Source organism: Chaetodon trifascialis, chromosome 13 (assembly GCF_039877785.1).
Source record: "Chaetodon trifascialis isolate fChaTrf1 chromosome 13, fChaTrf1.hap1, whole genome shotgun sequence".
NCBI classification, from domain to species: Eukaryota; Metazoa; Chordata; class Actinopteri; order Chaetodontiformes; family Chaetodontidae; genus Chaetodon; species Chaetodon trifascialis.
Genome location: NC_092068.1, coordinates 16,840,512 through 16,856,180, shown reverse-complemented (window position 1 = coordinate 16,856,180; position 15,669 = coordinate 16,840,512). Strand labels below are relative to the sequence as shown.

The 15,669-nt window shown below is 42.7% G+C and overlaps 1 protein-coding gene across 1 annotated transcript in view; it reads right to left on the bottom strand.

The window, feature by feature from the left end:
• pcsk2 (proprotein convertase subtilisin/kexin type 2) overlaps positions 1 to 15,669 on the bottom strand; it is a 28,812-nt gene that overhangs the window by 1,093 nt on the left and 12,050 nt on the right. Inside the window, exons 6-11 of the mRNA XM_070976974.1 lie at positions 13,384 to 13,460; positions 12,281 to 12,369; positions 11,597 to 11,772; positions 9,450 to 9,665; positions 6,327 to 6,427; positions 4,658 to 4,885 (exon numbers count right to left, since the gene is read on the bottom strand). Of these exons, the coding sequence (XP_070833075.1) occupies positions 4,658 to 4,885; positions 6,327 to 6,427; positions 9,450 to 9,665; positions 11,597 to 11,772; positions 12,281 to 12,369; positions 13,384 to 13,460 (887 nt within the window). The remainder of the gene's footprint in view (positions 1 to 4,657; positions 4,886 to 6,326; positions 6,428 to 9,449; positions 9,666 to 11,596; positions 11,773 to 12,280; positions 12,370 to 13,383; positions 13,461 to 15,669) is intronic.

Here is a 15,669-nt window from a genome sequence, read left to right as displayed (position 1 = left end):
AACGGTTTGAACCAGTTAAAGCTGTGTGGTAGAGATGCCAGTTAAATAGCAGCATTAGAATAAGAAAAAGTCAAGTAAAAAGAGTCAAATGAATGAGACAGAATACAGACAGAATATCACCACAGTTAGAAGGCTTTAGGCATCCCTGAAGACTGAGAGAGCAACTGTTTTCCCTTTTAGTTTTGCCTACTTACAGCACAGCCCATCTTTTCTTTGAATGCTCCAGCAAATACAGTGCTTGACCTATTTTTCCTATATAAGTATCAGACAGAGACAGAGAATCAAGCCTCTTCTTGAATCCGCTCCCTCATTGCACAACGGCAGTGAAGACTGTCATGTCTGTCTACTTTAACCTGCAATTTATCTCCACAGGAAGAAATAAAATTGCTATTTGGTCACCTTTTATATTTGATGCCACACATGTTTCACATAATGTTCTAGATGTCAGCAAAAGCCCTAAAATACGGTGGGACCATAAGCAGACAGCTCTTTAAGGTAAAGCAGGGTTGGATCAGGTGCATGCTGGCTGCTGGTTCTAGCTGGGGTGGGGCAGAGTCGGCTGAAGGGAGGAGGAGGTGTCGCTACAGGTGCATGTAGAGCTGCAGCTACAACAATGGCTGCAGGGTTTGTGTTTCTGGAGTGAGCATCTTGATGCTGCTAACTCTGCTGATGTGTGGCTGTGGCTCAGGAGGACTGACTCTTCACGCTCTCTGCTTCCTTGGCTGCTTCATGCAGGTGAGCTGTGGCACTTTAGAGGAGTGGTCCAAACCGCCCACCAGGGGATATAGAACCGTCCAGTAGCTCCCATCAGATAGCATGAAAAACGTTAATGTGCAAAGCAAAGCTTGAACAATGTGCAATAACACCTGTCCTTTGCTCCTGATGGATTTATACAATTTTACTGGGATAGTGTTTGTTATATTGCCAGCTGTAAATCTGAGGCCTTTTGTCGATAAACGTAATGTTTAACATGCCATATCCTGGACCACCTCTGGATTCTAGCTCCCTTTCAGTGCAAGAGATTCTTTTTCTTTTTTCTTTGTCACAATGGATTTGTTCAGAACAGAGTGTAAAAGCCGGCTCATCTTGGTATTGTTGTTGCTTTGTGGTTGGGAAGACATACTGCTGTTCCCATCTCTTTGGGTGATGGAAGAAAGAGTGAGAACACAGCAGGGCAGGGGTGGTGGCCTGAGGCTATGAGGAGGCTTAATAACATTATTAGAGGCCGAGGCAGTGCCACAGGCAGCGGGAAATATGGAGGGGGCAACGTGGACAAGACACAGAAAGTGAGCAGGAGAGACGTGTGGAGCAGTGTTCAGTTTGAAAAATGACTAATGGAGGACTACGCTGTGCACAGAGAGGTGAGTGCAGCGGTGAGCATCTAAAGGGCCAATCAAGCGAATTACTATTCCCAGAAAAACAGAACAATTCACAGTAGGGTGTTTCACAGTAAGTTACACCCAACAACACATGTTGAGACATAAACAAATATTAAACAGCTTTTTTAACCTTTAAAACAACATGACTCAACATATGCAGGTAGTGTAAAGAGCCATCTCCATTATCATTAAAAATGTCATTATTATGTATGTTTAATCATTATCATTAGTTTATTAGTGTGCATGTCTGTGAGTAAAAGCGCATCTGGAAGTGACTATGTTCAGATCTCACTTTTGACCCCCAAAATGATTTTGTGCACAGCAGGTGCACAGTTCCCATCAGATAATGTGCAAGAGTAATTACAGCACTCGGTCATAGAGCAGGGAGAGGGATGCCTATGAAGGGCAAGACCAGTGGAGATTAAAAACAACCCCACTGCACAGTGGGGCACTGTGTGCCAGCTCCTCTGATAATGAGAAGTTCTCCTCCAGCTAAGTAAGCCACAGCCAGCCAGAGCAGCTATCAGATCAATGCTGAGCAGTGTGTTTGTGAGCAGAGCTATGTTGGTGTTTATTGCTTTTCTCTGGCGATACACTATCATCAGAGGTGGGCTTGTTGTAATTATATCTCTACCACAATAGAGGCAGCGGAAGCCCTGCGGTGCTGCTGTGGAAACAGTGAACTGATGAAAAATAAGACACAGCCAGCGACACAGTTTTTAACACACAGCTCAAAAATGGCTTGAAAAGAGAGACACTACCTTTATAAGCAGTTATTGTTTCAGTCATTTAAGGTTTATCCATGTCAGGGAATGTCTAAAGTCATAACCAAGCTGGATAAGAAGGCAAGCCCTCTTTATCATTTGCATGAGATGTGAAAGCCACATGATTGTTTAGGGATGCTGCTATTTCATCTGGCACTTGAGAGAGGCACACACACAGGCACACTTTCACACCATGATGTCGTGACTGCCACACCTGGGGAAGGCTGATTAGAGACTAAAATAAGGAATTGGAGGTGTTGATGGTCATGAAAAATGCAGACGCACCGTATTCAGTCAGCTTTTTTATCTTCACCCACACATTGACACTCTAACAATGCTTGTGGAGGGTTAGGTCACACGCATCTACACACATGAATGCCTCCACCTGGAATCCCTTTCGAGCCATCAGTCAGTCTAATTGACAGTGTTTCCAGGGCACGCCATGCTGGGCCTTTTGTGGCACTCTAGTTAGAGCGAATAAGAAGGCTTGCCACGGGAAACCAACAGGCATCACACACGGGAGCTCACCGCCTCAGGATTTGATAGATGGATGGATAGCAGAGCCCTTGTGAGGCGTGCAGAGGGGGACAGGGGAAGGAGAGGAAGAGGAGGTGAGAGTGAAAAGGAAAGGATGACAGACGGAGGCTGGAGGGCCTGAAGGGAAAGTGAAAGCAAGGCTGGAGACAGATTGGCTTGATGTTTTCCAGCCAAATGATAAAAAAAGCCCAAATATTATCCATAACAAACCATACAAATTAATTAAAAAACAGGAAAGTGTACCCCAGACTCGCATTCAAAGAGGGAGAGAGAGAGAGAGAAGTACACGCAGGTGTCTGTTATAATGAAAATACAGATTTGCAGAAACACTACAGCTTGTGTGTGTTTATAGGGTAAGCTGTGGGTAGGTGGAAGTGATGGCCACTCGTATCTCCTCGGCAGAATAAAACCTATGTCGTATCAAAGCTGTGCTGACAGACAGGATGTGTTCACATAACTGAGTACAATTTATGAATATATTCTTAATTTACTGTAATTTCTGTTGCATTTAGAAACCAGCCCAGAGCCTGTTCACCCACCCAAGCCCATTCTACCCTGCTCAAAATGTAAAACAACACAACTGGGTGGAAAAATGCCTGATATGACAACACTGGCTATAGATGGAGGAGATGTGGGGAAGAAGATAGGGCAATGCAAGGGGAGATACTAGTTAATGTATATGGACACAGATGGATGCATTAACTACAGCTGCATCCGCCAAAGATGAAGACAGATACTGAGGATCTTTGTGTTTTCTCACAAGCTCAGCTGAACCTCTGAACCACTAGATGACAATTATAAAGCTAAATGCTGATCTACTGTTTGGCATTTAGCTAAAATGTTTAACTGCTGCAACAGTATTGCAGAGGAGATACAAAGTCAGACAACAGACTCACTCATTTCCATCATACAGCAATAGTTACCTGACCTGACACACCAGCTGGTTTGATACAGAGAACCATCTGGGAAGTTGTCAATTGAAATGATTTGGAAGAGGTCAGGCACTTTCAGAAATACTTGGCAGTAACTGGATGAACCATCTGCATTGTCTATCACAAGCTAACTTTAACTAATCGTATCAGCAAACCATATGATGTGGCAGGGCTCCTGCAACCCTTTAGGTCTTTGGTCTTCTTTCAATAAATAAACAGTCTCCATTTCTAATATAACTGATGCTATAGTAGCACCTATGCTAAACTCTTTATGATCGGTCGCCTCTCTCGCTGTCATCACACCTAAACCGACCTGGAAGCTTCCAGTAGGTCATCAACCACTGTGCTTTAGCCGCCACAAGCGAATAACTTGAAGCCTAGCAGGATGGATTCTCAGCTCGCATGACCTCATGTGATCTCACAAATCCAGCTGCCTCGTAAGGTCCATAGTTACCTAAAGTTTGGTAACATTAGCTACGATTAGCCACTATAAGCTACAGGTCCAAATAAGGCTGTAGCAGCAAAATTACTGATTGTATTAAACTAAGCAGCAGTGTGTTTTATTTTATTTTTTTTTATCAAATTTTCAGATGTAATAGAGGGGCACTTCTTGAGTGCACTTTTTTTTGTCAAACTTCCCCAATTTTCACTTTCAATAAAAACAAGCCAACATGAGATGTCTGTTAAGGATGTTTACCATAATGTGTCATCGAGAAATCTCATTCAGATGTCAAAAAGAGTAACGCATTAACCGACATGTCAGGATATCAGTCTATGTCATTATAAATCTGCAGGGCCATCAGACAGAGCAGCTAATCTAAATATTACAGGGTTATGAAGTGGACACTCCCATTGCAGATGCTTGATTCAGTTAGGCCTCATTGGGATTACCCAGTAATTAGATGAGTGTGTCTCTTGTGCTCAGCAGTGTTTTCCTTCCAGCATCTTGCTAGAGAAATTTTGATATTGTAGAATGTGTAGTGAGTGTTTGTAATATGCAGTATGTCTGGTATAAAAAATAAAAATGAGCTGAGATGTGACTCACTGGGTCTCCTGAATGGATCCAGCTACACAGTGGAAACGCTCAGGCACTGTTTTCCATTCCTTGGCCATTTTCACCATGCCGCCAGCGTCCAGCACACCATAGCCAAACAGGTGGTTGAACTCGAGACCCACGCCGTTCCTCCTCCACTGGTGGACCTCGTCATGGAGCTGGTTTCTCTTGGAGGTCAGGACTGACAGGTGCTGCATGTCTCTCCATGTCAGGTTAGGGCTGGGGTGGAAGGACAGCCGTCAGCGTACGTAGGACAGAGGAAGCGGGATAAAAGAAGAGCGATGGAGGAGAGACGATGTTGTAAGTTAGAAAAAACTAGGCAGGCGAGCAGGAAACAATCAAACATTTAAAGTTTAGTGCAAATAGTAAAACATTTATTAATCATGGTTTCGCTTTAATTACACGCTTTCAGTGATCTTAACATCATAGCGTCTGTACTTTAGGGCAGATGGTTGCCTTTGTTTGTGTCTCCTTTCGTTATGTTGGCTGTGTGTAGTGACAGCTTTGCTCTAGCTGACTCACTGACTCCTGCCGTTGAATGATTCAAGTGTGTTTGGGCAGCAAAAAGGCCATGCAGTCGTCCTAACAGCCTCGTGGGTTATTTGCCGCCGGACAGGGTGAGACTCCGCTCCTCCCAACAGCAACATCATTATTGTGTGTGCAAAGCAAACACTGTTTCTTTACTCAGCTCCACTGGCTGGTGTCAGTTAATGGCAGGAGAATCTTGTCGGTCTTTAATGTGAGAAATGAAGCATCTGCGGGAAAGGAAAGGCTTTCCTCTGGGATTTTCAGAAGAACTAATTCTCCAGGTTTTAGACTTGTCAGACTCGTTTAATTACGTGTGGGCGGGTTTACTTAAGTGGCATATGTTTCCAGTTATTTTCTGATCCACAAGGAACCATCTGTTCTGAATTCACAAGGATTATAAAATAAACTGCAACTTGTGCCACAGTGTTAATATGACATGATTAACAGATTTAGTTGCACACATCAAAAACAGAAGCTTTGGTATCATTAACCTACATATATTTTCAGGAGGTTGACATAATCAAGCACTGCCGTGCCTTTCATCATTCAGCACAGTGTCTCTGCTACATGCATACAGGAAGTGCAGTAATAAATAAAACATAAGTGCTGAGACCAACAGTATATAAACTGTATGTTTTAACCTTGTACTGAGATATCAGGAGTGCTGATCCATATATGATTTGTGTCCTTGGCACAAGCACATAGAGTGTGCACTTTGTGGGCGACTTATGACTGTGATAAATAAGCAATTCTGTGAGAAATGGAGAAATGATTTGAGCTTTTATGGAGTTCAGACACAGAGAAAGAAAATTTGAATAAAGAATATGAGACTGGAGATTGACAGAGGAAGTCAAAGACATCAGTGCGATATGAAAGCTCAAGGTTGCACTTTGAGTGAACTAGCAGCTCATAAATGAAAAGCACAGAAACTGTCTACTTTAAAATCGATTATCCCAATCTAATGGTTGAAAGCATGTTATTTTGAGGTTATCCCTTCTGACCAGCACTTTGTTCAACAGAGAGGAGTAAAATAATGTAATATTCATAATATTCGCACATAATAATGTTTCACACAGACAGTCCATCTAAATAAATTATTGTAGGTATGTGGAAGGGGCAGCAGAGTACATACTTAGCCTCAAGAGCCAGAGCAAACACGCCGGCTGCCTCTGGAGCTGCTGCTGACGTTCCAGAGTGACGCAGCGTGCAGTTTCCATACAGATCTGTAGTGGCCTGAAATAATCACAGGAAAGAAAACAAGAATGCGTTTTTATAACATACTGCACAGAAATTATTGGGGTCAGGAGGGGGTCTGAACATAACGTTTCACATTGGGCCTTACTCAGCTGCTGATTTGTTTTTGTTTTTTCAACAGAGAGGATGGCCCAATAGAGAGCAATCTCTGCCCACACACCACCAATCAACACACACATCCAACATCAACCTGCCCACGTCTCAGATCGCCGCTGGCATCTAATTCAGAATAAGCATTTATTTACAAAAATCAGTGAAGGTGATGAGGTTAGACATTAAATATATTGTCTCATCCAGGCCCCTCAATGCTAATCTCCACTTATCCACCTGAGGCCATCTACTCCTCTTCACCTGTCTGCCGCACCCACCTACACAGTTGATCTCACTTCTCTCATCTGCTCTGCAGTTGCCTGGACTTCCCTGTTATTTACTATGTGCTGCTTTATGTCTTGACTCTTTAGCCCCCTTGCATTCTCTTCATCTGCTACCTTAAGACCTGTATCTGAAACATGTTTTTGCCTGCCTGACTTCCCTCTATGACCTTTTGCCTGTTTATTGGAGTTTGGATCCCTGCCTGCTCCTTATTGGATTTGTTTGCTTGTGTTGGATTGCCTTCTGGTTTTGACCCTTGCCTGCCTCTCTCACTCCATAAGTCATACCTCAGTTGATATTATTAAAGATCACTGAACTGCACCAGATCTGCCTCAGTCATCTGCGTTTGGATCCATCCCCTGCTACCTCATAACCACCATCCTTGAAAATAAATTGCATTTGTCCTGTTTTCGTGTATATGTGTCAAAACAGATTAGGAAATGATCAGGATTCTGTTTTAATTATGTTTCACTCAGCGTCCCAACATTTTAGGAATCCTGGTTGTGTGGAATTGGGTATTTATGGTATATAACTGACACTGACAGACAGGAGGGACTGAGAGAAAAAGGCACATTTACAAATCTGTCGGACAGCACCATGGATTTATCAATACACAGCACAGTTAGGCTACTGATATTTCAGAGTCATGATCGGGGACATGGATTCTAACTTCAATAAACCTAAAGTCAGATAAAGGATCAAAGAGCCCGGCAGACTAGACTAACATCTGTTGCCCCTAATTTGCCATTAGGAAAAGTGTGCAAAGATATGTTATGTTCATGGATTAGTTTCCACATAGCCACCACATTGCAAAATAGATGTGGAATCAGCCAACATATTACAAAATGATGCTTCCTGTTTACAGAATATTTCAGTCCTTCTTTATTTCTGAACCAGGAGCTGTCAGAATGCTCTTTATAGTTTTACTGTAGTGAAGTGAAGGTGGGAGACATTTATGCTCTCTGTAGAGATAAAGACATAAAAAGACCTCTCATTCCAAAAAAACATTAAGAGCGTTATCTTCAGCAACAAGTACAAATACATAAACCTCCCCCTTTAATAAACCCCCCAGTAATTTATTGTACAGTCCCAGAGCTACTAGCTCACACATTTAATATAAAATTTTCTGAGAAAGCATTTTCAGCATGCCCATAATCAATATAATCCTTTTTGCTTTATGATACATTTTTGAACAAAGACAGGAAAGGATAATTAAGAGTGCAGAGTGTACATTGGCTGAACTGTTATATAAACACATCAGCAGACAAGTCCTGTTTATATTCACTGAATAATCGTTTAATTATTTAATTTGGTGCTTAATTAGAAATGATAACAGACTGACTGACTGAAATTACAAGGGAAACCCTAGGGAAGATCAGTGGCTCTGTCAACAGCCACAGGTGATTTGCATAATCACAAACACAAACACAAACACTGCTGCCTTTGTACACTGGGAAACTCTTTTCACACACAAGCACAGTATGGAATGTGTCTGTTTCCGATGTGTGCATGCAACGATGTACTGAACACTAACATTAACCATCAAGGTCAAGCATCTGTCTACAGAAGGAAGGACACCGTCTGTGCTACGTCAGCTGTCGTAGCTTTTTTACAGACGTATATGCTTTATGGTCGTCTCTTTGAATCTGGTGACTCACCCTGTCCTGTTTTTTCAGGGGACACCCACTGGTGACACAATTCTCCAGGTAAATGCACAAATAGCCATGAGTCAGAGTTACAGTTATAGCCCATTCGTGTATGCTAAGATTAGTTGCTAGTTTCTCACTTGTTCACATTGTTGCTTTTCTGCCCACTCAAAAAAAAAAACCAAACACATGCAGTAAAGCACTGCAGTGAGAATAAACTATCCTCTAACGGCTTCCCTTGTCAAGCCAATTTTATTTATGTAGCCCACAAATCATAAGTTGCCTCAAGTGGCGCTGTACAGCAAACAACACCCTCTGTCCTTGGACCCTCAGATCAAATGAGGACAAACTTCATCACCCTGCCCCCTCCCACCAAAAAAACAAAACAAAACCATCCTTTCAACATGGAAAGGAAACGCAGCAGTGGAGAGATGGATGTTAAATAGATGTCATATGTACAAAATGAATTCACAATTGCCCCGGTAAACAACATTTTCTAACAATAAGAACTAATAAAGGAGTCTGTAAAAACCTTTTCCTGTTTCTCTTATCACATCCACTATGTCTTAAATGTGGTGATCAGCACAGTAAGGCGGCTGCCCTGAGCATCTATGGCCAAATGATGCATCTGGATGTCCAGGAAGGTAATCAGAACAGAGCTATTCCTCCACCTGAGCCTCCATATTTCACAACCAGCCAGCAATTACTGCGTAGCAGCTTCTCAGGTTTGATCCCTGGTCTCATCCAATCTCCTGAAAGGCCTAGGATGCACTACCTGCAGGGTAAACTGAAAGGAAACTATTCACAGTTCAATCTATGAAAGAGGACATATCTTTAAAAGATAAAACCAACGATTGAGTCATCTTCGAATGCCGAAAGTGCAAATACCATCTGAAATAGGCAACTCCAGCAGAAGGGAATGTCTAAAACTGTTTCATAAACTCTCTTTTTCAGATACATGTATGTGTTTAAAACACACTCACAACGCCAGCCTCCGGGTTCCTCTTGCGTCCGTTGCTGAACGTGGATGCCAGGGTGGAGGAGCAGCTCTCGTCGTACAGGGCGGTGCGTCCGTCATTGATGGCTGAGTTGATGGAGATCGTCCACATGCTCGAGGCATAACCGTCGCAGTTGCAGTCGTCATAGCTACCACCATCTCCTGATGCCCACACATAGATGCTGCCTTTTCCTCCGCGCCCCTAAAAAACAATCATCATGATGAAGTGAAGTGAAAATATTACTAGCGGGACTTACATGGGCGAAATAAAACTGTACTCTGCCAGTGCTGTGCGAGTTTACTAATTATGCACACAATCTAACTCCAAATGAGTCGAAGAATGAATCGTGAAGGTGTTTCACTTTGGTCCTGCTCTGTGCCACAAGCTGTTGAACAACTTCTATCACAACTGTGTTCACGTTCAATAAACTGAAAATTGGCTCAGGCTTATGTTAAGCTACTGGTGGACAGGAAAAGACAGCACACTGCTCCACACAGTACAGTCATACAGCATTTGAGTAAAAGGCAGTATACATTGGAGTTGTAAGCTGCTCCACAGACTCCTGCCCACTGACTATGATTAAAATGAATCTCTTTCCAGAGCGAAACAGACAAGCCATAGAAAATGTCTGCTTTTAATTAGCACTATTCTGTGCATGGGTTTTGTGATGCCAATCAGCTTGTTATTTGTTAGAAATAACATTACATTGCTTCTGTCTGTCTTCTTCAGCCATAAATCAGCCTTGCTTGCTGCTGCATTCTGAACATGTCAAAGTTATTCTATTATTTTAGTTACAGCAGGCATGAATATAGCCAAGGCATGAAAAAATTTAGCAATTTTATGTCCATCCTGCATGTCTTTTTGCAGCGATACCTCCTGTAAATTCACACACAGTAAATGTCATCTTTGTTACTGATAGAGTGTCTTGAAACATAAAACAAGTGACTGTGGCTGCACGCAGAGAGCATCCTCTTCACCAGATGCTGCACCTGTTTCTACAGAGGGCTGACCGTTTTCCCACAGAACAAAGGATCAAGTGGAGGAGGAGGAGCGTGTCCTTCCCTTCACCACATTGCTCTCTATTTGAATTGCAAAGACAGCTTTGAGCGTTGCTGAGCTCACCTATGATTGTGTCCTGTACAATCCAAACAAAGTGTTTTAATTTTGCACTGCACATGGTGTCATTTATTTCCATTATCAGCGGCAATTTTTCCTTTTTTGGGACAGTGCACATCATGTTCAGCGTATGCAGTAGCTTATATAAGTGATCATTAGAATCTAAGAGTGGTTGCTTGATTAGTTTTGTTTACATGATCAGAGATTACAATCAGCTTTGCTCCTACTCAGCTACCCTGCCTGAGAAAGGGTCAACACACACTTGCCTGGACACGGTATATGATGATTAATGAAGCACGTAATTGGCAGTGGCACTGTTAGCATGGCAACTGTACGTGTGTGCGTGCGTGCGTGCGTGTGCACCCTTCAACTAGGAGGCCTACTTTTAAAGTCTTGTTGGCAGGCCTTGGAGAGTTTTCACCTTGTTGAAGTGTCCTTGAGCAAGACCAGAATGCCTAATCAGCTCCAAAAACCCCCAAACTCCACTCTGACATATTGGATGGCTGCGGTTAATGAATAAGAACATGTTCTTCTGGAGTTGACAGTAGTGTCACACGTTAGGGATGCTATGATGGATCAGCTGCCTGATTATATTCTTTGCCTCTAAACTGGTGCTTTGGAAGATCATTATCAGCATAGAGCTTGGGGTTAGGGTTAGGGCCATGGTGTGTAGACCTTTTCACCTTTCTATTTGTAGAGTAGAGTTTTAATGTACCCAATGGGTATTTTGGGGTACAGACATGAGTTAAATGACAAGAATAAACAAGACGACGAGTTAGCCAATTAGCACAAAACACAAATACAATTGGAGCTGATTGGAAAAATCTGAAATATGATGGTGGTGCGAGATGAAGTCAAAGAATCACCAGAACCTTCATCCTGATGGAAGCAGATCAAACTCATTTAAACTGTAAAAAAATGAATTGATGGCAAAGATCACTAGAATTTACACCAGTGCTTTTATTTGACATACTTGCTCTGAAAGCCTCAGCACAGCTGGTGCGATGTCGCCTTACCTTGTTGACGCCATCAGCCATAGCCTGCAGCGTGAGCTCTCGCGGTCCATCCACCGTTTTGCCATCATCGGTTGGTCCCCAGCTGGCGCTGTAGATGTCAATAACCTGGGGCATGTGGCTGATGGATGATGCCTCAATGATGTCGGTCATAAAGGGCTGGTCCAACATCCTGATACCTGAAAAAGCAGCATCTCCACATGAATCTGGCTTACTGCACTCTTGTACTACTGGAGTGCTACCTTTAACAACACCACAGAAGGGGTTCACAGTAACACACAAATCAAGCAGTCAATACTAAGTTTCTACTGTGCTACTCCTAGAGCAAATTTCAAGAAAAATCAATATGAAACACAAACATGGAACTGTTTGGATTAATGCTGTGATCTTGTTGCTATGTGGATTCTAACTGACCTCTGCTGTAAGTTGCAGTTATTCTTATATAGCATTATATATATATATATTATATACCATTTAAATGTGTTTCAATATCATGCAATGCAGTACCGTTCTTCCACAATAACCTATATTTTACACATAATGCACGCAGTATTTTGCCTGAATCAACCTCATCATACTTTCGATCCTTTCATCACACCCTTATCGGACCTGTAATTTGCCAACGTCGCTGTCTGCTCATTGTTATTCTTCTCATTGTGCAAACTAGGGCTTTAATATGGCACACACCTGCCACCTTGGAGTTGTAGGCGACTCCCACGCCGCAGATGTTGTTGTTGGCTGCTGCAGACACCTCTCCAGCACACCGTGTGCCGTGACTGGTGACAGTGAAAAGCAGAGAATGTTTTTTAAGAGGATTTGCATGCATTTACATGCATTTAAAAAGGATATATGGGGAGTTAAATTTGCGATAAGATTCCCCAGATTAGATGCCAGTCGTGTTTTTGTTGACTTTGTGTCTGACTAGAATGAGGCCCAATTGGTTTAGCATTTCTGCTGCAATAAATCAATGAAAATTAGCATAAACACTGTAATTCTGTGACCTGAAGAACATGAGCTCAAAGAGAGGCGACATCCATTTATCCATTGTGAGGCTGACTGAATATGTTTGCACATATCAGTGTTATGTGTGCACCATGTGATGTGTGTCTATCTCTCCATCCCTCCGCTCCCCACAGGGACACTGCAGAGAGTCAACCCCTCTCTCCCAGCATGCTTTGCTACAGACAGGCAGCTATTTATAACAACCAGCTGATTAGCCAGCAAGTTGTGCCCGACAGTCAGCAACTGCTACACTGGCAAACCCAAACACTCCCTCCTCACTCCCACACACACACACACACACACACACACACACACACACACACACACACACACACACACACACACATACAGCTGAGCAGATGGAGGCACGGTGGAGGAGGAGAGGCGGAAAAAGAATATATTTCTCTTTGTTCCTCTCCTCGACATGTGTCGCGGTGGCAGTAGATCACCCCCTGTGATTGGGAGATGGGGGAGCAGATAAGGCACTATCAGACAGAAGGTCGTCACCGTGAACACTGTGACCCTGGGAGTAGACTGGACTTGAGATAGTCCTCCTTTATCTACTTTATCTCCTCCAAGTGAGCAGGTAGAAATAGGCATCGCGTTTTCTATTATGTTGTGTTGGACAACAGCTCTGTTTATACAGCACCATTATGTCTTAATGGAACTATGTGGAGAGAAAATCAATAGAGGGAGCTGCCAGACTCCAGGGAGAGCACACACGTGCACACAAAAAAACACGCCGAGTATGTGTATATATAAACAGGGGTCGGCTGGGCGAGCTTTACCTGTTGAACCAGTCATCTGTGTAGCGTGGAAATGGGAACGGGTCATTGCTGCTGAAGTCGTAGCTGGCATCGGCATTCTGAAAGGACCAAATGGATGCGTTTACAAAAACAACAACATCGAGGCAGAAAAACAAAAGGAGAGAAAGCAGAGCGTTTCATGGTGAAGTGCTGACCTTATCGCTGCCTGCTCTGTCATGTGGATGCACCAGTAGGGAGTGACTTTGAGGTTTTCTCAAACATGACTTGGCTAATGTTAAATCCTGATGGTTATAGGATATTAATCCAGTTAAAATGTATACAGTTTAATGGAATTTTGAGAAATATACTATTCTTGCAAAGAGTTAGATGGGTAGAGTAATATCTCGTTTCTGTATGGCAAATAAGAAGCTACAGCCAGCCCTCGTCTCCTGGCTTTATTAGCTTAGCTTAGTTTAAAGACGGAAAACAGGAAGAAGCTTACCTCTAAAGCTTACTAATGAACATATTACAGTATCATATTTGTTTAATCCAAACTAAAGTGTAATAAGAATGTTTCAAAATGAGAAATTGTGTTTACTATTTCTTCCTAAAATCATCCAAAAACAAAGACATTATCCCACATGAAAAGCCACATCTTGTCATTTTTCCATATCGGGTGTGGTATGAATTAAACAAAATAAGATATAACGTAGTAATTAGTGCTGGTAGGCTACCAGATTAGCGGTTTCTGCCTCTTTCCAGTCTTAATGCTAAGCTAAACTGACATGGCTGCTAGCTGTAGCGATATATTTACCGCACAGACAGACGGTATCAATCTCTTCCTACAACTCCAGCCAGAGAGTGAATAAGCTCATTTCTAAAAATGTCAAACTGTTGCTTTAATACAACAGACTAAATGGAGGTTGCACTGTTCAGTGTTTTATAGAAGTTGACAAACTCAAGTCTAACTACAAATCTTTACTCTCTGGCAATACTGTAATAATGTGCGGTCACAGCGGGGATTTCAAGCTGAGAAAATAATGGCCCAATCACTGCCAGCATTTAATTCCACTTTGCCAAAAGTAATAAGATCAGAACGAACAGCAGCGGAAAAGCGGGAGAAAAAGGACGCAGGAGACACATCTGCCAGCGAGACATTAACGCAGTCAACACGATTATCAAAAGGACACACACAGTAAGATTTAACAGACATCCTTGAGAGAGTCTTTTGCTTGTTGCTCTTTCTGTGACATACTTTCAAAGCTCATTCAGGCTGCTGCAGCCTGCTGTGATCTCTCCTTCACCTGGCACTCGTGTCACGTGTAATTGTTTTGCTCTGTGTGCCCAGTAACAGGTGCTTTGTGCGGTCATGAGAAGCCACAGCCGTGTTCATTAGCCATAGAGCCAAACACATCATATCAATCTTGGGACTGTTTCCACGCTCGGGCCTGACGGCTCCACTGGCTGGCATTTAGAGGAGGTGACTCAGCCGGCGAGAAAGCAAAGACAAAGGAAAAGCTAACTGACCCAATGGAGAAACACCGTAATTATGATGATGTGGAGCAGGTAACACGTGGCCATAGAGAGAGGTTCATACCTCTGTAATAATGATGATAAATAAAAGGTGGAATGACATTTAAGCTTCTCTCATGTGTGATTACTCCCTGCTTTTCTTCTTCTCTCTTTGTCTCTTTCTCTCTCTGTAAGATAAGCAGGTGTCAAAGGAACAATAAAGAACTGAGACGTTTTATCAGGTGGCACAACATCAGCAGCGAAAACTGGTTAAAAATGAAGAAAGTCTAAGCATTGTCTTGAAAATCGTGTTCATTATTCACAGAGGAACATTGCGAAGAGAGAACATGCCGCTCCCAAACAGGTTTTGTGCTCACGTCAGGAGCAGGAGTGTGTGCTTTTTTTTTTTTTTTTTTCATTAAATGGAGTGAAAGTGCTGAGCCCCGGTAATAAATGACACAGGGGCATGTCCATGAATCACTTGCTGTGCTTCTCAAGCTCATATCTTCTGCTATCAATCAGACTCTGCTCTTCCTCTGGTGTCCTGTGATCAAGCAGGGTCAGAATAATGGATTGTGCCCGGTCTCAGCCACCTCACCTTTCCCCGGCAACCCTCTTCTGCTCTCCGTCCTTTGAGCGAATGGTACTTGAGAGAGCCATGACTCAGTGCTAGTGGAGGTCAGTATGGCCTGTTCTTTCAGATTCAGATACAAGTAAAATAAAAAGGATTTTGTTGCTGTTGTTTTTTGCATTGGTGGAAAGTAACTAAGTTTCCTGATTTTCCAAATTTCCTACATTGATGTACCAAAGTGCAAT